General features: G+C 47.0%; 1 protein-coding gene across 3 annotated transcripts; it reads left to right on the top strand.

Moving 5' to 3' along the window:
- The first annotated feature begins 4,989 nt into the window (after positions 1-4,989).
- Positions 4,990-17,278, top strand: LOC122381812. 3 transcript variants are annotated; one of them, XM_043366487.1, is made up of 8 exons: positions 4,990-5,380; positions 8,176-8,375; positions 10,585-10,702; positions 14,764-14,997; positions 15,254-15,376; positions 15,748-15,940; positions 16,244-16,424; positions 16,773-17,278. In XM_043366487.1, the coding sequence occupies exons 2-8, from the start codon at positions 8,194-8,196 to the stop codon at positions 17,014-17,016; spliced, it is 1,275 nt and encodes a 424-aa protein (XP_043222422.1). In that variant the 5' UTR covers positions 4,990-5,380; positions 8,176-8,193; the 3' UTR covers positions 17,017-17,278. The 3 variants fall into 3 exon arrangements, with proteins under 3 accessions (XP_043222422.1, XP_043222421.1, XP_043222423.1); XM_043366486.1 differs by having other exon boundaries at positions 5,099-5,380; positions 10,585-10,720; XM_043366488.1 differs by lacking the exons at positions 4,990-5,380; positions 8,176-8,375; positions 10,585-10,702 and adding an exon at positions 13,433-14,030.
- Positions 17,279-22,897: the final 5,619 nt, after the last annotated feature.

Genomic DNA, 22,897 nt, shown 5'->3' on the forward strand with positions numbered 1-22,897 from the left:
ACCTCGGGGTCACCGATGACGTCACAGGTCAGGTCAAAGATGAAATGTTTCACCGTTCACGGGTCATCTAGGGAATGCGCTATAACATCGAAGAAAACGCATTTTGTCGAGAATCAGCGATAGGGCGTCAGTTGCCTAGTACATATATTGCTATAAGAGGTCACTGACATTACCAGGTCAGGTCACAGGTCAGGTCACCAAGGGTCACAGGTCAGGTCACATGAGCCCAACTTTACTAAGGTTGTGTGATGCATGTTTTATGGCCAATTTTTCATTTCCAACTCAATGGTGTTGCTTATAAGACTATCAGGTACGGCTTAGGTCACTTTCTGGTGGAGGTCAGGTCAAGGTCAGGTCAAAAAAGGTCAAATTTCAAAGTTGATATTTTTGCATAAAATGGGTATTGATTCGATGCAGCTCGTCACGGGGAGTCTAATGGTGGTCTTTGTTTTGCGCTACGAGGTCTAGAATTGCAAAAAATTGAGTTTGAAAATTTGACGTCATCAATTTTGAACAGTTTTTTCGCTGTAACTTGGCCAAAAAAAGAGGTATCGATCTCAAATTTGGTATGCAGATAGAAGGCGGTAAGGACTATCACATATATTCCGGTTTTTTCGAAATTCAAAAAACTTTTTGGATTTTTCGGCTATTATAATCAAAAAATCTATATTTTGATTTTTGGGGGTCAAAATCCAAAAATTTTAAAAATCCGAGATAGCAGTTTTGTAGCCCTGTCAATTCTACAGCTTTTATGTCTTAATCGTTTTTCTGTATTTGCAAAGCTATAGGCCTGACAGCTCTTCCCGCGAAACCCTTTTTTGGGTCGAAAACGGCAGAACATGACGTCACTCTGACGTCATTTCCGGCCAACCTATCATAGCCTTTGGAAAAATTTTTGGTCACAATGTGTAAAATTGATGTCCGGGAGGGTACTGAAAGTTTGGTGACGATCGGCGCAGCGGTTCTGGAGATATATCGAAAAGTCTGGAGGGGGGGCAAAAAATAGCCCCCCCCCCCCACCAGGGCGCGGGTTAAGCTCACTGTCCCACCAGTCACCACCCAAGTAACTGGCATAGGGCAATTTCAAAAGAGCCGCTCCCTGTACCTAACCGTTTTAGTTATTGGCATTGACGTTAAAATAAGAATAGGTATGCCGCCCCACACTGGACCTCGCATGCGGGTTGCGAGTTTTTGGGTTTTCGGGTTTCTTCAAAATCAAATAATTATGGTTAAAGGGACTATCCCACCTTTAACATGGGGTTTGAGTTGAGATAGCCAAGTTTGCGGCGAGGTTCAGAAACCACTATCTATCTAGGTTGCAACCCCCGCGGCCTCTTGGTGTTGAAGAAATTCGTTCCCTTCATTTGAAAATGGGCCTTGTGCAAGGCCCTATCTTCAACATGGAGCGACCGTTAGTGTGACGTCACCTCGTTTAGTCATTCTGATTTAAATGGGTTTGTTCGTTGAAAAATCGCTTAAAACTTGGTCTGAACTTTGTTGTGGTGCCTACAAAGTAAACAGAATCAGCTTTATTGCAGTAATGTGGCCTGGGGAAGGAGGTAATTTTGGGCTGTGACGTCACATATTTGAAAGTTTGTGTTTGGAATATGGGAAGCCTAAGATGTTTAATGAAAAATAAATGCCAGAACCGTGTTCCTGGTCATCCAATCTATCATAAAGTCGGGCACAATTTAACTGGTTTTAACAACATTTTAGAAGGTGGGATAGTCTCTTTAACATCAATAATATTGATATTACGAATTATTGTTATCCTTATTATAATAATAGATACAAATATTTTTAGATGCCAGTTGCCAGTTGCCACTACCTAATCATATTAGCTGTCACTTAGTAGTATAATCTCATCGAGTTGCGCTTAATTTGTGGGTCGTCCCGATATACATCTTTAACGGTGAACCGCAGGTGTGCCAGCATTTGCACACCTGTTTCAAGCATGTCCATGTTTTGTAGGTAGGAAGTAAAAAAGGCATGCACCCTTCTTCCTATTAATATGAATAAAATGCTCAAATAAAATGATGAATTGTAGGGAGTTGCCAATGCCCCCTGCACGTGGTGAGTGGTGAAATACCCCGACAATTGTAAGGTAGGTAACATGACATTTCAAGGACATGGAAGCATAATCAATTGGACATCAGGACATGCCCGTCTACGGTCTATGAAGGAACGAACATGATGCACCTGCATACATAGCGGTGGCGTCATCTATAGAGCGCCATTAGACCGAGGGTTCCAAACAACACCGGTAGTCAGTGTCACCCCATGAACGGACCCGTGTCTGGGGAAAGGCTCAGAGCCCTAACCCCTGTAATCTTACCAAGGGCGGATCCAAGGGGGGGCCAACGGGGCCATGCCCCCCCCCCCCCAAGACGGTCAAAGGGGGGCCATACTATCTTTTGCCCCCCCCCCAAGACATGTCAAGAAAACTAAAAAATAAACATTCTCATAGTTCCTATGCTGAAAAACTGAAATATTCCTTTGATGATTGAGTGACCTTGGGGCAAACGTGAAAAACTCAGCCAACCAGAGTCAAAATGGCCTGTGCCGGCGAGGGTTAACATGTAGGAGAAATCGACATGATATCACATTGTTATTCGCATTCATAGGCACGTGTTGTGTATTGTGTTCTGGTTGGTTTTAATTGCAAATTTGTTGGAAAATAAGATTGTCATAAGGCACTGTTTTTAAAGAAAAAGGTATTTTCAACGTTTGCCATGGCCAAATGTGTGATTCTTGTCAGAAAACTGAGGAATGATCATAACAACACTGAGTATAATCAACTTCAGCTTGAGAGATTTCAGAAGCTTCTTAATAGCTGAAGCTTCTTCATAGTTCATTTACACTATTAACCAGGAGCTTTCTTGTCTCATGCCTGAATGTATATGGATTTAAACCTCGCCCGTATTGGCGTTTTGTCAGCCGCGAATATATAGGGGGGGGGGGGGGGCCGTCGCCCCCATTGCCGTTTGGCCGCTGATCGAGCTAGAGCTTCGCGAAAAAAAGAGGGTGCTGCCCGAGACGAGAGGAAGACGATGATACCCAATTTCAGGTCCTAGGTCATTGGTTCATGGTTGACCTTCCAGGTCAGGTCAATGACCCAAAAGTTGGGAAAATTGGGACCTGTTAGAGCGTCGTAAGTGTGGCTGAGCTTTTTCGGGGTGCTGATCACGAATATCGTGTTAGTGTTGATCCCAGAAGATGTCTTCATGCATTTAGGCCAGGTCGGGTCAGGTCAACCAGTAGTGGTCCTGCCGGGTATTCGTAGTACGTGTCAACCGGCTCTGACAGCTTCGTAACATGTAACAAAGGCACCAAAAGTACTTCGTAAATGTTCAAATGGTTGCTGAATTCGAGTTCAGCTCCAAAAACTAGCCTAGAAACATGTAAAACTCGAAAAAGTGAACTGAGGTCATCAAAGATCAATGACCTGACCTGACCTTCAGGTGACCTTCACACCCATCCAAATGCATGGGACCAACATCATATCACATGTTTGAACGCTTGAAACCACGAAAAGACTGCAAACGCGCGGCTAATGCGAGCCAACATACGCCGAATCGCGATCCCGGCCAAACATGGTCTCGAGAAATAGGTCACAGGTCAAAGGTCACTTGGGTCAGCGTAGTTAAAGTTTTAGGGTAGATGCAAAACTGATTAACTCGAGGGCACTGAAGGTTTCGTCGCGATTAGCCGTTTTTACGCGAGTTATTCGCGAAAAACCGAAGGGGGTGGGGTCTGTTCGACCGCTCCCCCTATACGGGCGAGGGTTAACAGAGGAAAACACAATTTCCCCTTACCAGTACTTGTTTTTGAAGTGTTTCAAGCGTCATTTTGAGAAGGTGCTATATTCAGTAAGGGGGTGCATGTGCACCCCCAAAACCCCTAATGCTCCACCATATGTCACTAACTAAACCCACTATTTGAAGTTATACTTAATGACACATGGGTAGTTTTCACTCAACATAGTAGGATAATTAAGCATTAAATGCAAAATAGAGCTTGAGATTGTCCGGCATTTAGCCCAACAGGATACCTCTTCAATCGTCCTAGCTGAACCCAGCATAAGCTCAGCTTGTCTGAACTCGGACACACCATCAACATTGCCGAGTCTGAATTTCAGCTCGACGCCGGGCCATGGGCCTGAACTTTGTGGTCATGGGCGCGGGAGCTGGGGGTCAGTGGGCACAACTCTGGGGCCGTGGGGGCGCTGCCCCACAACTTTTCATAGGGCTAGGAACCATCGGGGCAGCTTGCCCTCCCTGAATTAGCGGTTGTGGGTCACAAAGGAAAACTAAAGGGAAGAAAGCATTTAAGAAAAAGAAATCCCCCTCTTTACCTGGCTTGACAGCTCATGTGGAAGATTTAAGCCTTTATTCTACGCTACCAAAAAGGTAGTTCCTTGACTCAGCTGAGACAAAATATCTCACTTTTTGCAAATAATTTCGTTTCGTTTTTTTTTTCGATGAAAAGGCGAAGGGTGAAAAATAAGTGGCCTAAAACCGGTGAGAAAACTAGATTTGGGGGTACCCTAGGTTTGGCTAGTCCCAACCGGTTGCCCCCTCCCCCCCCCCAAGACGGCCGGCTGGATCCGCCCTTGAATCTTACGTAGGAACCCATATGCACACAAGGCTTGTACAAGCTCTAATCAGGATGAATCTATGGAAGGTCCCAGACAATGCTTGTCGCTGCTGTTCTTGTGTCCAAAAGGTACTGACCTGACCTTTGGCAAAGGTTTTATCCAGGAATCATGTCGCAGGAATCATGAAATTATCCGTTACATTTTCCTGGCCTTGGGATACTACATAATGCTGAGTAATTACGTTAATGAGTGGAAATCCTACTCCCGCCTCCGATCATTATGTGTAGGTACCAATTAATAACTACCCCTGCGAGTTCTGTTCTTCCTTTGGATCTTTCGACTTCAGTATCAGATGTCTCTAATGACGCATCTATTCTGATCACCGTTTCTGCGCAGAACATTACCGAGCTCCCTCCGCCGCCCCCGCCGCCGTCGGCGTTCCGGTAGCGTTCGAGCGGACCATTAGGGTCGACATGGTCACCGGTGGTGGGATCGAGGTCAGCCCAGCACGGCCGCCGAGGTCGGACACACGGTCCTGACGCAGTCCGTGACCACCGGGCCTATCGGGACGACCAGACGGAGCCGAGCAGCCGAGCGAGGCAGAGTAGAAGCTGAGTGGACGGCGTGGTGGACGGGGGACCGGGGGGAGTGAGAGCAGTGGACAGTAATGTGGACAGAGGAGAGGAGAGCATTCGGTGTTGTGGCGTGATTCGAGTGAAAAGTGAAAAGAAGAGGAAGGCGTTTCAGGCAAGAGAAAGGGACAAGTACAGTAAAGCAAGCAAGGTAAGTAAATCTTTCATTGGTTCGGTGAAAAGAAGTGAAATTGATTGGATAGTTCGATTCTTATATCTAATCTAACTATTTGATATCAATTAGATACTTGTTCGGGGCTTGGGATGTAGGTTATCTACAAAATTGTTTTGTACTCTCAAGGAAGATATTTCAGCTTATTTATTTATTCATCGTTTGCTAATCCGGGGAAGTGAAACGTTAAATGAGCCGTTTTTCCGCATGAGATGTTGAACTAAGCGTCTGGTAAACGAGGCTCCATCATTAATTTAACGGAGCTCGAAATAATCGTTCGGTTAGCATGACATAGAAGTCGCTTCGTAAAACCTCTGATGTCGAAGTGCCTGTGCATCGGCAAAACACTGCACACGCTAAAACCACGGTTTGATCAATACCCCGCATCACCTTTTTCGTTGTTGGCTTCCATGAACATTAAAAATAATAGGTATGTATACGAGTAGTTTTACCCTAAATTACCATCAGGGCCAGTCATTAGGAACATGCAGCTTTTACGTAAAACAGATACTTGAACTTAAATATTAAATTTAGATAAAAAGATAATAAGCCGTATAGACAAATTGTTAACCCGCGCCCCACTGGGGGGGGGGGCTATTTATAGCCCCCTCCCGTTTTTCTGCAATAACTTCCAAACCGCTTGACGTATAGACGCCAAACTTTCATTACCTTCGGCTACATTAATTTGACACCTTGTGTCAAAATTTGAACTTCGTAGCTACCATAGGTCGGCCGGAAATGACGTCAGAGTGACGTCATGTTCGGCCGATTTCGACGCAAAACATTGAACCACGGCAATCGCTCCCAAGGGCTCAGTTTTTAAGCTATATCCAATTTATTTGCATGAGATGACTCAGAATAGACTGCGCTATCAACCTGCTATCTCGGATTTTCGAAATTTTGAAAATTTCGAAAAAATATTTATGATAAAATTCCAAATTTACAGTTTTACATTTTTTTCAAAAAGTTTTTGACTTTTCGAAAAAAAAACGGAATATATGTGATAGAACGCGTTATTATGGCTAACTCTAGCAAGTTTTAGCTAAATATCTTAAAAAATGGCGAAGTTATACGCATTATTGCAAAAAATTCACAATTATTAATTTTTCAAATCAATTTATCACCACGTATTTGACATTGTACGCCAATATAAATAGCACCATCGTGTTCCTGAGCTCAAACTGCATCCAATAGACACCTTTTCTGTTGAAAAATTATAACTTCAAAATTTGACCTTTTTTGACCTGAAAGTGACCTGACCTAGGCTAAATTCGACTCAAAATGACCTCGAATGACACAGACGACATCAAATTCAAAATTTTTGGCCTAAATGGACCATAAAACATGTGTCACGTGACCAACGCATGATATAATATTTTCGTGACCTGTGATGACCTGACCTTGACCTGAAAATCAAAGTACAAGTTTGGTACCCTCAGGGTATCTAGAGCATCTGTTCACGAGTGTGTGAACCAAAAATGAGCCTGATCTGACATGTAAGACGGCGGCCAGAGCCCAAAACGTGAACAAGCCAAAATGCTAATAATTTTTACTTTGACCTGACCTGTGACGTCATCGGTGACCTCAAGGTCAATGAAATTAGGTTTCGCTCGACAGTTTTTTCGGGGCTATCAGACGCCGTTTGAATTTTGACGATCGGCTCAGTAGTTTCGGAGTTAGGAGGGGGGCTATGAATAGCCCCCCCCCCCAGTAGGGCGTGTTATACGCAGACCCCAGTGGGCGCGGTAAAAAGTGCGCAAGCCCCTCTGTGTAGGAAAGGCAAAATGTGATTGTACGGTAGCTAGTACGGTAGCCTCAGGTAGCCGGCTGAATGGCTACCACCTTACCAGTCGTGTTGGTTTTTTATCGACTGCAACACATAGGCATGCATTCATTAGCGCCGGCAGGCGTGCGAACCTCGCTGGGTGCAACAGTTAACACTAAAAAGTGTTCCTTACACGGCAAAATAATTGACAAAACAGGTATTGATTGTATCAGAGCCTTTTGGTAGCGGCCACAATACCCGATGTTTTAGTAAAAGGAGTGATTCGATGCAAAACCAGTTGTGCTTGATGACGTAAAAAATGTGCCTCTGATCAAGCAATTCACTGCGCATTCTAACGTCGCACAAGCATCTATTAAAAGATGATTAATTGATCTTATAGCAGCTAGGTCTGTCAAATAATCAAGTAGCTGACACGTACGGTAGAGGCTGTTGCATATAAATTCATTCGGTGAATCGCTGAGCCACAATCCAGATTCCAGACTAGAAAAGTAAGGGTAGAATGTAAGTTGGAAAGTTCCTGTTTTTAAATAGCTCTGTATATCCTATAGCGACTTCGATGATTTTTCACCACGGTGAACGACTTGCGCTTCTTGACAATTATGTGTACACTGTATGTGTTATGCACTTCATCATCCTTTTCTAAATACGAGTAAAAAAGACACGTAAAATAATCTCAGATTGTACGGCTCTCGCCAGATTAAGCGGTAGGTTTTCCCCTTTTACATTTCCGGTTATATCTCAGAAACTAATCGATCAACGATGAAGCCATTTTAAACGATCATGGCAGGCTTGTGAACGAACAAGTCTATTGCATCTTCAACAACCAAAAGCTTAAGACGACCAAGATATAGCCTGAAGTATACTAAATTTCATAGGTGCAAAACCTGCCGCTAAAACCCGCGAGACCTGTACAACAAAGCACGAGTGAATTACTTTCAGCTGTCACGTCCCAGATGTTTCCGAAACCACACATGTCATTTTTCCACAGCCGCCATCTTTCGGAGCGATGCGTCGATCCTCCAAAGGTCATCGACTGGCCTCGTGTTCGACCAGTGACCTGGTGCGACCTCCGCCACCTGACCCAGCGCGGGGTCGAGCCGGATCCATCTGCACCAGTCTCATAGAGCGCGATCCTGTGCTCATGGTGGCGCTCACCAATCGACTCACCGTGGACGATGGACAGCGCAGGTGAGAGGGTGGTGAGAATGGGGCGATTCATTGTTGAGTGTGGACAGTCTTTATGAGAAGGTGGTGAGATCCGGGGACTCACCGTGGGGATTGTGAGCAAGGTTGGACGTTTGGTATAGCAAAAGAGGGATGTGGGATCGGGCCTACCCGTCATATAGCTCGACTAGCGCAAGTGAACAGGCGGTGAGAGCCGAACAATTTACAGCGGACAGAGGTGGTGAGAGAGCTGTGAGAACCGAGCGACTGACCGTCGACGGCGCGGGTAGCGTGTAAGTGAGTGAGCTATGGGAACCCATGACTTCCTGTGACCTTCGTGGCGTGACGTCACAATCGACCGAGAGAGACTCGCTGACAAAATAACTAGGTCACAAGGATAAGGACGGGCAGCAATGTAAAAATAATTGTTTTGGGCTATTACTCATAAACAGCAAGAATTTCTCCGATAAGAAACGCAGCCTTAGCATTTTGAGGCCGACTTAATTGTTGCATCTCGTCAAGCTACGCCAGGTTGGAAAATTCGCAAAATGAAAGAAGATGCTACTATTGCTACTTCACTCATTTTTTTTTGTCTTGTCCCCTTCGTGGTGACCATGACTGACCGTTTGAGCGGCTCTGTGGAGTGTGGCCTCCCCCGGGGCCACTCCCATTCCAACAGACAGCCCGGGTAGGCTGAGCTGCCGCGGCGTTCGGTGGCGGATTACTTTGTGGTTGACTCTCCCTAATATATCCTCTTATCCTGCATTATAGCATGCACCTAAAAAGGTCTCAATTAACCGAAAGGGCTCATGGGTAACACACCGGCCAAATAAAAATCGTCCCACAAAATTGGCAGTACTGTATACTCACCAGCATGAAAGCCAGATATTGGTAGACATTGGAAAAGGCTTTCTTGTTGTTGTGGTTCACCAGCCACCACTTCACTTGGCCTCATACTTCACCTTCACACTGTAACAAATAAATGACATTTTTGAAGCGCGACCGCACGCACCACTGTCTGCCACGTCCACTCCTTCCCAGTACAGCATTTGACTGAATCTCGAATTCCCCAGGCGTTGTGAGCCCCGAGACAACAGACGATCACGTGACTGACATCGGAGACGGAGACTGCTCTTGGGTGTGTAGGGGGGGAGGAGGGAGAGTGAGTACGGGACGGTGACGCGGAGTGGGGCAGATCGGAGTTAAATAGCCTTTGGCAGATCGTTGACAGCATAGGTTGACAGAGAACAGAGAGCAGGAAATACGTGACGGTACGACATGGTTGGACAGGAATGTCCAATGTTTTTATATTTTTTCAGGCAGGCTCTCCATCAGAGTGAAGAAATAATTAAGTTACTCAATCCCTATCATGTGTCAATATGGTATTCAATGAATAACTACAGGCTTTCATGGTTCTATCCTATGCGATTCAGCGGTTCCTTTTCCCCACGTTTAATTGCCTCGTCCCCCTTGAATGCATCGCCAGAACCTATAATTTTCCGGTACCTATAGATCCCACGCTATATCGTTTGCTTTCATCGTTTATTGCATAGTGTGTATGGCTCCGTTAGTTACGCTAACTTATACCGCTGATCAATGCGTGTTTCCATGAAATAAACCATTCAGACCCCGTCCGTGAAATTCCTTAGAGACCTGCGCACTGTGCTCCGGATATATCCTTGGGTCTGTTAATCCGTCACGATAACAAAAGCTAACGTCAAACACAAACAGCAGGCAGTTCGCGCCGATAGCCACACAAAGTACACCGTATAGTGTTTGCCAGACGCCGCAGTCTGTGGTTCCGTAGCAGTGCAGCAGGCCCATTGGCCCATTCAACCTGCGTGTGAGTGCAGAGACGGCGGCGGGCAGACCTTTCTAGCGCTGTGTTGCAACGTGTCTTAGCTCGTCTCTTGCCACTAAAGTAACCATTTCTTCACTGAAAAGGTCACTGAGAAGGTCACTCGTCAGTGGCGAAGGACGAGCGAAGACCGACGCGACGGTCACTAGCGGCTGGAGACAACTATCGGTCCGTCTCCAGACCCCGGAGCGATGAAATAGTGTCCGCTTGTGTCCCCAGCTGTGAGCAGGTGCTGCGACAGTTTTCTGTCATCACCGTTAACCGTGTCCACTTCCATTCTCAGCTGCTCCAGCTGGACCCGGGAGACGGGCTGGTGACGGTGTCTCCTCCCGTCCCCATCCACCAGTGACGGTGTCCCTCTCCCTCCGTTCTCAGCCGCTCCAGCTGGGCCCGAGAGACAGGCTGGCTCCGCTGGGTGCACAAGCGGGCAGACTCCCTCACCATGGAGACCAGCGGCGGTCTGCTCAGAGGAAAGGGTCGGCCGAGACTCAAGGTACGGCCCCTCAGTCAGGTCAGTAAAACATACTGGATGTGGATCCACACCCAGTTCAGTAGGAAACAGATACAGCCCTCTTCTAACTGCCTGGTAGGTTCACTGAACATAATCAGCACCAGGAGTATGAAGTATGCACATAATTTTTCAGGCGGTAACCACCTAAAAACCGGCGCTTAAAACGTAAGGCTTCTCATGGAACCAACGCAGCAGATGTTGCTTAGCGATGTCGCTAAACAGCATTCACCTATAGGTCACCATTCATTTCGTGCTAATGACCACCAACAGTGTGCCCTTGTATTCGAGCGCGTTGTGCCTTCACAGGCCGTGTTTTGAGAGGCCGCCCGGCCCTCCCGACCGTTAGTTGATAAACATGGTACCTAATTTACAAACACATGGGTGTTAACGATGGTCAGGCGCCGCACCGAACGTAACACCGATACATATTTTCAGCCGATACGTAAATCTGTAGCCTCTGATAAACGATTTAAAGGGACTATCCCACCTTCTAAAATGTTGTTAAAACCAGTTAAATTGTGCCCGACTTTATAGATTGGATGACCAGGAACACGGTTCTGGCATTTATTTTTCATTAAACATCTTAGGCTTCCCATGTATATTCCAAACACAAACTTTCAAATATGTGACGTCACAGCCCAAAATTACCTCCTTCCCCAGGCCACATTACTGTCATAAAGCTGATTCTTTTTACTCTGTAGGCACCACAACAAAGTTCAGACCAAGTTTTAAGCGATTTTTCAACGAACAAACCCATTTAAATCAGAATGACTAAACGAGGTGACGTCACACTAACGGTCGCTCCATGTTGAAGATAGGGCCTTGTACAAGGCCCATTTTCAAATGAAGGGAACGAATTTCTTCAACACCAAGAGGCCGCGGGGGTTGCAACCTAGATAGATAGTGGTTTCTGAACCTCGCCGCAAACTTGGCTATCTCAACTCAAACCCCATGTTAAAGGTGGGACAGTCCCTTTAAGGATACGAACACTCAACTTGATCTGTTCCGGACAAGTGTGTGTTCTTGTTCATCTCCCCCTGCATATTCGAATTGCTGGCCTGCAGCTGTCCTATATCTGCGCTCACCAGGTGCCAGTGGGGTTTTGGCGGAGTTGTGACGGGCTGTGGCACCATATGTGTCGCCATCCATTCGCCGTGGCTTCGCCAGGTCAGTGGTCTTATCTTATGGCTCGCCGCGGTCCCGTCCGACGGCCGAGATGCATTGTGACACATTGGCTGTCACATGTTAGAAAAAACGTACACTGCTACAGAGTGATAGGCGGGAGAAGAAAGTCCTGCAGAAATTCCTATTGCCGTCGGCAACGTAGGTATCATAGAGCTTGGATTGGAACTAGAATATACCTACGCGTAGACGTGAACTATCGTGATTTCCAAGTACTCTGGTTATGGGTGTTTGGTGTCGTGGATGGTAATGGCCTATAGGAAAAGGTGACCGCTAGGCATTTGCCTCTCAAATCGGCTATATTTAAAGATAGGCACTTGCGAAGCCAAAGGTAGATGTATGGTAGATAGATAGCGAGAGAGAGAGAGAGAGAGAGAGAGAGAGAGAGAGAGAGAGAGAGAGAGAGAGAGAGAGAGAGAGAGCGAGAGAGAGAGAGAGAGAGAGAGAGAGAGAGAGAGAGAGAGAGAGAGAGAGAGAGAGAGAGAGAGAGAGAGAGAGAGAGAGAGAGAGAGAGAGAGAGAGAGAGACCAATCATCCGAAGTGGCGCGCGCTGTGTTTGGTGTACACTGTTTGCGGTAGTCCGTGTCCGTGTCAGTCGGCCGTGTAAACTATTGTCCTGTCGTTTGGACGTGTCCGTCCGTCTATTCTCGTCAGTCTGCAGTCAGACTTGGAGGGTGACAGGTGGACGGGCGAATGACAGGTGATTGACAGGTAAGTGACAAGCTAGTGACTAGGTAAGGTAAGAAGTATTCTGCTGTGCAGCTAACAGAAAAAAACGTTTGTTTTTATTTTATTTACTTGAACGTTCGTGGAACGTTGATCAATTAGACAATTCACACTCGCCCCGGTCAAAACACGGAAAACACGCTAGTGGATACCAACGCTTATTTGTTCATTAATATGTCCCGGATGTTTAATCAATCCTACCTCTCCGTGGCCGAGTGGATAAAAGCGCCGGAGTTTGACGCTTAGCCGGAAGTGAGAGCCCGGTTCAAGCCCCGGTGCGGGCGGCCACATTTAGCTCCTACGTGTAATGGCGTGCGTGTCTGTGGCAGGGGCCGCACAGAAGCCAGGTAACGTGAGTGAGCGGAGAGGACCGTGTCCAGTCGTTAGGGCACGTTAAACGTTCGGACAAAATTCTGCCATACAACTGGAATTGCGCGATCGGGTGGTGGGATCAGGGTCAGCACAACAAGCTATGCTTAGTGCGGGCTCTGATTCCTCAAATCCACCCATTCAGCCGTTCGGACTAAATTTATAAAAAAAAATCACCGCACTTACAATCAGGCGACCTGCAATCTAATCGCTTCCGGTGGCATGGCTTAGTATGAAAGTCATTGCACAGTGCACACCCCACATACGTTATCACTCCCCCCCCCCCATCTCTAATCTCCGCGCTACTCGCCGTAGCATACAGCGCTAGGACGGACTACCGACTACGATTACGGTCGATATGATTGCGACCGACCTCGTTGCTGATAACGTGCCCTCGAGTAGGGCATCTCGTCGTATCGCTCGTCCTCTAGTGACTTCTAATCAGTGCCTGAGGTGCTATCTACAGGGGAGGATGTAGGAGCGTTGCGCCTGGTCTGACCAAAATATTGGAGGTTTTTGTCGCACATGTGCGCGCAACTTTGGTCTGAGATTGCGTTTCAGCTGTGTTTTATTGAGGTGTGATCGACTGCCGCCTGGCGTGATAATCAGTGCTACTCGTAGATAGGCAGTGTGGCACTCGCTGCACATTGCACAGTTGCATAGGGACAAGGAAGTAGTAGTGGAGTTGTCAGCAGGCTGAAAGAAGAGGCAGAGTGGTCGGTGGCACCGGGCGAGCTTGTGTTGAAAAGTGCAGCAAGTTGAACCGAATGCTTTGATAGGCAGTAGACAGCTGCATAGCAAATCGTAAACTCGACCCAGAGCAGTGTTCTGGATCCTCGTGATCCCACTGGTGTGAAGTGACCGTGATGAGGGTGTGATCAGTTCGTTACCTCAGGGTTGACTCAGGTCAGGTCAGAGACCAACGATGTTTTCCCGGCTGGACCGTTTCATGAAGAGGCACCGGCCCTTCTCCAGGGGTGGACGTCTTAGGAGAACCGCGAGCGTGGCTGAGTTCTCATCGGCAAGGAACAGAGTAAGCCTCGAAATTTTAGTAGGAGAGTAAAGGCTGGTGACTTAGGTATTCCGATTGTATCCCGGCCAGACCAGTTGCGTTTGAAGCGCTTGATCATTCCTACGTGTTGGGGTAATGGGTTTTGTAATATGTATGCTTGTTTTACAGCAAATAAGTTTAATTTTTCGGTCCCGTAGGCCGTAGCTCAGTTGGTGGAACATCGAATTTAAAGTGAAGTAAGCGCCCCGGTTCGATTCGCTTCGGCGTTTGGTAAAAAGCACAGTGTATGGTAAAAAGTAGGTGGGAACTGGGAACTATTGACAGCGATGATCAGCCGCATCAGTGAATATGGTGGACTGCGACGGCTGTGTGGTCACGTTAAACTTTGGGTTTTAAATTAAATCCTGCCGACACTAGCGGAAATTTCTCGATCGGGCGGTGAAGGTCAGAGCGACATGCTCTGCTTAGCATGAGCTCAGATTTTGTTAATCCCCTCATTCAAACTTCGCCACATTATATAGTCCTGTACATAGAGACGTAGGGAACGTCAGGTGGGCTCATTAGAACGCTTGCCTGAAAACTGTGGTCGATTGAGATTTCAGATTCCCATCCTTCAGAAATTATGAGCGTTGAATATTGGGCAATGAGCATGATTTCAAGTCGAACATCAATTTGAACCATTTCGATGTCCAACTCACAGACCACGCCTGGATGCGGGACGGCAACCACAGACTGATATCCGTTTTGCCGGCAGACTGCCTCGGACACCACCGGTCTCGGTGGGCTGCGGAGCCGCGACTGGGGCGCCGCCCAGCGGACGTCGGCCGAACCACACTGGCTCAGCCTGGAGGGCCTGAACCTCGAGATAGCCGAGGAGCTGGAGGATGAGATGACGTCACAGCCGGCCACCAGCCGCCAGCAGCTGCTGGAGGAGGTGCTCCAGACCAAGGAGCTACTGCAAAACAAGCAGCGACACAAAAACAGCGGGGTATGTGCCAAACGTTCACCTTCTCACGTAGGGTCACTCATGTCACAAAGCCGGACAATAAAATGCCCGACTGGCGACTGATAGGCGTCATTATTTAAGCCGCTTTATGAAGCGAAACCTTTGTAATCAAATGCCTTTAACCTCTGCCTTTGGCTCTTTGACCTCTGTATACCGAAGCTAGATGTCTGTGGGCAGTGGGCAGTCCCATTCAGAAATCGTCAGCCTTCACCTGCCGTGATTCCTTATTTGCCGTCAGGGCTGGACGATGACGACGGCTGAGGTGCTGAACGCCGCTGATCGAGAGGAACGCCAGGTGCAGATGGAGGCCTACCGACAGCAGGTGCAGCTGCGACAGAGAAAAATGTCCGCCGCACTCAAGGTGAGCTCCGCTAAAAATATTGCGTTATGATATCCAATATCACTTTATTTCTACAGCTACACGGATGGATTTTTCTCGCTTATCGGGGCACGTAGGTATTTGGTGTTTCTGAATTCATAGTCCGTTGTAATGTCCATTTTAGCTGACCGTTTGTCCTATTCCGTTGTTGGCTCGTATCTGCCATGCATCGTCGATGGGACGTATAACCGTCTTCGGTAAAGCTGTCATTTTATTATACGCTTCCGTCTATAATGCGGGCGAAGATAACTAATCAAAAAAGATATCCAATCCTCAGTTGAAACAACACAAATTGATATGTCCTCTTTACTTCTTAATTGGTCCATCCCCACCCGTGACTCCCTGCCGTGCAGGCCCAGTCTCCCGTAGGAAAGACTCTGAGTGAGGCGGCCACGTGCGACCTCAGCACGGACGAACGCCGTGAGCTGGAGCAGCGCCTGCAGTCACTCGAGTCACACATCCGTCAGAGCGAGCTGTGCGCGCGCGACACGGTCACCCAGATCCGCAGCCGGCGCCGCCAGCAGCTCAGGACCATGCAGGACCTCGGTACGGAAAACGGGTAAATCGTGTAACATGGCTACACTTAGCGATGTAATTCAATTAACTGGTCCTTGTGGTCACTCAAAGGAATACGTTGCATAGGATTATTTTTTTATAGTTGTTGCCATAGATATTCTATCCCTCGAAAAAATATACCTATGCCACAGATAACAGTAGTACTATTATCTTCTGTACTACTGTTATCTGTGCCTATGCAAATATAAAAATCACTCTCGAAAACCGTCTGTCCCGGTGATTCTGTGCACCACCCGCTGACGCATTGTCCTCCCCTCCCGCACACCTCTCTAGGTGTGGTGGACCCCAGCCTGGCGGTGGACGCGGCCGCCGGGCACCGCTCCGCGGCCACCACCCCCACCGGCGCCGGCGAGGGTGCCTCCGGAGACTGGGAGGAGTCGGTAACGCTGCGCCGACCACGCTCACTGCACTCGCCGTCTCTGACGCGTCGGAGGACACCGCTGCGCTTCATCAGGTCAGAGCTGAACGGCGCCCCTGTGGTGTGAGTCAGAGTATAAATTGAAAACGTGTGGGTCGTGCGGGAAGACGTCGTCGGTAGGGAAGAGAAGCGGGTTGTCAGAAAGTTGTTTGGCTGTTGACCTGGCATTTTAAGGATGAAAGTCCCTGATAATTAGACGATTAGTTAACCAGTAGATTTCTTCCCAAACGTAAATATAAATAAATGCTAGAAACTAGAAAATTTGAAATTATATGTTTGTGCGGTAGTAAATCCGTTGACGTTTGTGCCTGTGTCTTTCTTGCCAGCCGTAGTTTTCAGTAAACCTGCGCCGTTGTTTTCAATAGCGTTTGCCGTCGTTTTCAGTAACCTGGGGAGGAGGCAGCGCCGCTCGGTCTCGGAGTGGGAGGAGCCGGCGCCGCAGGAGCGGCCCGCAGAGACCGGCTCCCCGCTCCGCTCCCAGGTCAGCCCGGCGGCGCTGCAGGAGATCAGCAGGTTCGAGAGGATGATGGAGGACTACCTGCACCAGCACCAGCAGCGGCACCACCAGCTCACGGCGGCCCCGCTCCGCCGGCGAGCGGCGCCGCCGATCGTGCAGCAGTGTCTGTAACGGCGCCGCGCTTCAACCGCTCCAACAATGTGACGGGATGTCTTATTTTGTATGTTTACCACTCGTACTGTGCCGGGACGGTGCTCCTACGCATCGGTTTTTGACGTATGTGTGCTTTATGTATCATGATGGCATAAGGTAATAATAATACCTATTTGCATCATAAATATATTGATGCCTATTGTATCATGAAAATGTATATCCGTAAACACTAAGGATAATGTCGGTATAATACAAAGCTCATTGTCATTGTCGCGGAAAAGCGCATTCGATAGCTCTTTCACGGACCTTTCTGAGTACCTATTTTCTCATATTTGACCTCAACTCAACCGTTTAGCCTCCAGAGGACAAACACCCTAAAAAATAGCCGTTTTGCGAAAAATATTTTTCGACAATAGCATTGGGCTCAGGAAAGTAACGACATTTATTTTGCCAGCATCGTGTTCCTCTCGTCGAGATGCGTCAAATGAATTCTACTTATTGGCTGACCTTGAAAGGTAACTTTGAAAATTTGACAGGTCGAGGTAATTGCATGAGCGGAAAGGGTCATTCTGCATATCAGTCGATACGTATCGTCGAGCTGAACATACCCGAGGTGTTTTTACCGTTCTAACACGTATCTATCAAAGGTTGAAGTAGAAAAACTGCTGGTCGCCTTTCATGACCTGAGATGACCTCAGGGGCATACAGAGGGGCCGCGGGTGCCATTGTCCGATTCAGTGTCATTATCACCTATAAAGCGATGTTTGAGAGTGTTTAGAACGACATTCGTCCAGAAGAGGCGCGCATTTTAATTGTAACCCGTTGACTATATAATGTCGCAAAATTGACCTGCCCCAGGTCACAGATATTAAAATTCTGAGCTACACGTTTTATACATACTGTTACCCAGATCAATCGCGGAAAGTTCCAGAGCGATCGTTCTGTCGGTGTAGCTACAGGGAGCCTTTGAACGTTTTCTTTCACTTGACGTGACCTGGTAACCTGACCTTGGGCGACCCGGGTCTGAAATTTTCACAACATTTGCGGAAAAGATGAGAGTGTAGTTGTACCAAAAACGGTGGCGGCGCGGGATAAGGGCTTCATTCGGTATTATTCGATAGCTATATAAAGCAGGAAGAAGGATTTCAAATAAATTCCATTCACCTAGGCATATGTAAGATTAAAGCATTCATTCATAGTTCAGCTAGAAATTCCAAATACGGAAGTTTAACCCTCGCCCGCACATGCCATTTTCCCATCCTATAGATAGAACGCACATGGGGGGTTGCCATCCCTCCCCGCGCCATTTCGTTCCTGTTGGAGATAGAGCTTCGAGGTAAAGACCAAATACATATGTATATTCCATTCACCTTGGCATACCTAAGATTAAAATATTCATTCATAGTTCAGCTAGAAATTCCAAATTCGGGATTTTAAGGATTTCTTTGTTGAAGACCTGTAATGAACCATTATCCACGGTGACATTATCATCATTGGCTCGAGTGTAGAAAATTCAACAGGGAATATTCGACACGCGCGTAAAATTGAATCACATTCACGCATATTTTCGTTTGGACAGCGAGTTGCTGGGAAAGTTCCGATTTCGTCGTTTTTTGAAGGTCAAAGGTCCAAGTACCGCATAAGTGACCATAATTTTGATCGTTTTCTAAGTGGCCTCTATGTGTCTCTCGCATCAAGGACCAACGAGTTTGACCTTGGCCTGTGACCTCTAACTTTACCTTGACTTCCTAAAGGGCTGGGGTACCGCATAAGGGGCTTTACATTTTGTCTGATCGTTTTATAAGCGGTCTCTATGTGTTCCTCGCCTAAAAGACCATCGGGATGATCCTGACCTGTGACCTCTAACTTAGCATTGTCCTTTTACCTAATCGAGAGCCAAGGGTCGGATTGCCGCATATCAGTAGCCTCGGATTACTTCTGGTGGTTTTTTATTGGTTTATATGTTCCTTGCCTAAAGAACCATCGGGGATGACCCTGACCTGTGACCTCTAACCTGACATTGACTTCCTAATCGATAGTTAGGGGTCGGGGTCGGGATACCTCATAAGTGGCCCTAATTTTTGTCTGATCGCTGTCTAAGTGGTCTTTCTGCGTTCTTCGCCTGAAGGACTATCGCTGACCTGTCTGTGACCGCTAAATTGACCACGAGTCTTGACCCGATCGAGGGTCAAGGGATGGAGTGCCGCATAAGTGGCCCTATTTTTCTTCCGATCGTTTTCTAAGTGGTGTCTGTGTTCCTCGCCTGAAGGACCATCGGGGACAATGACGTTTGACTTCTAACTTGACCTTGATCTCCTAATCGAGGGCCTGGGGTCGGGGTACCGCATTGGTGGCCTTAATCAACTGTTGTCAAGTTAAGGTCACAGGCTATGGCCTGTAACCTTAACTTGACCTTGATCGGTGATCCCTCCAAGAAGGTCAAAAGTCGAGATACCGCACAAGCTTCCTTAATTTTCGTCGGATCGTTGCCTTAGTGGTATTTCTGTGTCCCTCGAGGTATACCAGCTAGGAACAAACTAATAGCACCATCGTGATCCTCTCGTCGATCCGCATCGAAACATATGTATGATGACCTCGAAAGGTCGAAAGGTCAAAAGTTGACCTTAGGTCACGTGACGAGCGGGAGCGACAGCGAGATCTTGAGAATAAATCAAGATAGCGACAAGCGGTAAACGGTGCAGGGTACACACGGATAAGGTCTATAATTTTTACTGAGGTCATTTTCAGGTCAGGTCAAAGATGACGTCACAGGAGCAAAAAGGAAGTCAAAATTGCGGCACTAGGGTAGCCTGGGGCAAGACGCCCCAGATATTTTATTTTGCTACATAAATTTTGTCTCACACCACCTGAAAGGCGAAATTTGTGCTCAATGCGTTATTTGGACATTTTACTTTAAATTGCATCCCTCAAATTCATTCACTTATGATCGGACTCCAAGCTAGGAAGGGATTTGTGAAGCAACTGCAAATGGGGCATTTTGCCCCAACCCCAGGGCAAAACGCCCCACGGCCTGGGGCAAGTAGCCCCATACTTTAGATTTAAGATTTAACATGGTAGTTGGCTAAATCTTATGTGAGAGGTCCGTTAGACCTCTGGAGGCACGGCACTGAAGTTAGCACATTCCATCCTGTCAGGTGTTCAGCTATGACACTATTGTATGAGCAGGTTTTTCACCTACCTCATAAGACCAAACGATAAATTATTGCAATGCAAATGTTAACAAAATACTTCCTTTGCCATCCAGTTGCTGAGAAAAATACACATAAAGGCATAGAAACTTACTGTTCGCCAGCTACCGAACATTAGAAAGTGGGTAGCCCGAACAACACATGAGGTAAAACGCCCCAGGGGCTTTTTGCCCCGCGACCTACTGGGGCGTTTTACCCCATCACGTAGTTCGGTCAGAGAACAACGCCTTGCACTCCAGCAAGACATAATTTAACACGAACCAACCCGGCACGATAAGCGTTAGACAATAGTTGTTCAAAATACATAAAAGTCGTTAACCTGATGTGGACCATAAAAGAACGCCATGATACATAATCTGACAACAAAACATAAAAATCACTCAAAAAACACATTTTTGGCTATATCTCCCGAAAGAGTCATCACAATTTCTTTCCAGTCTGCTCATATAATCATCATATAGTGCACGTTTTATAGAAGAGATGATGTTTCCCCAGAACTCTGCCAGTTCCGAGAAACATCGGTGAGGCGTTTTACCTCGGCGGGGCGACTTGCCCCGGTCTACCCTACATATATATGAAGTTTTTTCTCGAATAACTTTCAAGGTATCCCAGCTAAGAACAAACTAACAGCACCATCGTGATCCTCTCGTCGATCCGCATCGAAACATATGTATGATGACCTCGAAAGGTCGAAAGGTCAAAAGTTGACCTTAGGTCACGTGACGAGCGGGAGCGACAGCGAGATCTCGAGAATGAAGCAAGATAGCGACAAGCGGTAAACGGTGCAGGGTACACACGGATAAGGTCTATAATTTTTATTGAGGTCATTTTCAGGTCAGGTCAAAGATGACGTCACATGAGCAAAAAGGAAGTCAAAATTGCGGCACTACATATATATGAAGTTTTTCTCGAATAACTTTCAAGGTATCCCAGCTAGGAACAAACTAATACACCGTCGTGATCCTCTCGTCGATCCGCATCGAAACATATGTACCTATGTTGACCTCGAAAGGTCGAAAGGCCATTAAGTCAATGGGAGAAAATTGAAATGCGCCTCTTTTGGACGAAAGACATTATAAGCACTCCCAAACACTGAATTACAAGTAACTTAGACACACTGAACATAAAAATGGTGTTCGTGACCCCTGTGTATGCCCTGAGGTCATCTAAGGTCACGAATGGTATCTAACTGTTTTTCGCAAATAACTTTTGATAGAGGCATGCTAGAGCGATGAAAACGCCTTAGATGTGTTCAGCTCGACGATACGGATCGACTGATATGCAACATGACCCTTATTCCGGTCAGGTCATGACCTTGACCGTAGGTCACATTTTTAAGTTGACCTTTCAAGGTCAAGTTATATTTCATTCGATGCGTCTTGACAAGAGGAACACGATGCCGGTAAAAGTAAGCTCGTACAAGGCTTGGGTCATAAGTTATTGCAGAAAAACTGTTTCCGAAAAAAATCGTTTTTTTTTGCAGTTTTTAACCCCTGCAGGCAAAACCGTTGACGTTAGGTCAAATCTGAGAGAATTATTCGGAAAGGGCGTTAGTAGGGCTATCGAATGCGCTTTTCCGCGGCGCTGTAGCTCTATTGGTTCCCGAGTTATGCGTTGGCTTCTTGGAAATTGTCGGCATTCGACCTGGAAATCGGCGAAATTTTGCCTTCAATGATCTCTGGTGACCTGACCTTTGACCTGAGCAAAAAATTGACCGAGTGATTTCGTCATTATTTTTGACGCTCTTTCGAACGCCGCCTTTTGCGTATCGCTAAGTGGCCCAGGAGCCGAGTTAGAAGGGGGAGGGGGTGTTCAAACACCCCCCCCCCCCCAGCAGGGCGTGGAAATCCAGGACCCCCAGCCGGGCGCGGGTTAGATATCATGGACTCTGAAAGAAACCCCGCCGTAATCCACAAGTTCATTCAGAGCCGTAAGGAATAACTGTGGCAAAGCTGTGGTCTATGTCCGTCCGTAGACTATGGGTGGTCCACAACAGGGTATATTGAGTGGTCCACAACGTCCGTGCGTTGCAGTGGTGGTGAGAGGCGTTGTTTGTCATTTCTGGGCGGGATTAAAATATACTCCCTGTTGGTCCCCTCTATATCGTCACGAGCGCCGGACCAATCAGCGTCGAGCGTTGCCGCACGCTGATTGGTTTATTTTTGCTAACCTGTAAATACTGCTCGCGGAAAAAGTCTTGAACAGTTGTCGGAAGAAGCAGAGAATCGTGTGTTTGTTTTTGTGTTGTATGGGTATGGGCCTGTTCCAGCGCCTCCAGTAGAAATTCTTGACTGGAGGCTCTACCAGAGGTTTCACTGGAGGCGCTGGAACGCAATCTGGAGATTTCTGGAGCTTGGCATCACAGATACCAAAAGAATGACGATTGTTCTCTCTTGATACGCAAAATTTGTTTTCAATTTTATTAAGAAATATTAACAAAATTATAGCAATGTAATTTTCATTACATTCAAGTTGTAGAATAATCAGTCAAAAGTCCTTTGTTTACATTCGTGATTGTCTTATGTGCGCCATAATTGTAGACCAGAGCCTCCAGAGAAATTTGGACCTTCCAACTCTCTGGAGGCTACTGGAGGTTTCTGGAGCTTTGGCGAGAGCTTTCTGGAGCTTTCTGGAGGCGCTGGAACGCTCTCTGGAGGATTCTAGAGCTTTCTGGAGCTTTCTGGAGGTTT

This window comes from Amphibalanus amphitrite, unplaced genomic scaffold, assembly GCF_019059575.1.
Source record: "Amphibalanus amphitrite isolate SeventyFive unplaced genomic scaffold, NRLGWU_Aamphi_draft 000128F_arrow, whole genome shotgun sequence".
In the NCBI taxonomy this organism is placed as follows: Eukaryota; Metazoa; Arthropoda; class Thecostraca; order Balanomorpha; family Balanidae; genus Amphibalanus; species Amphibalanus amphitrite.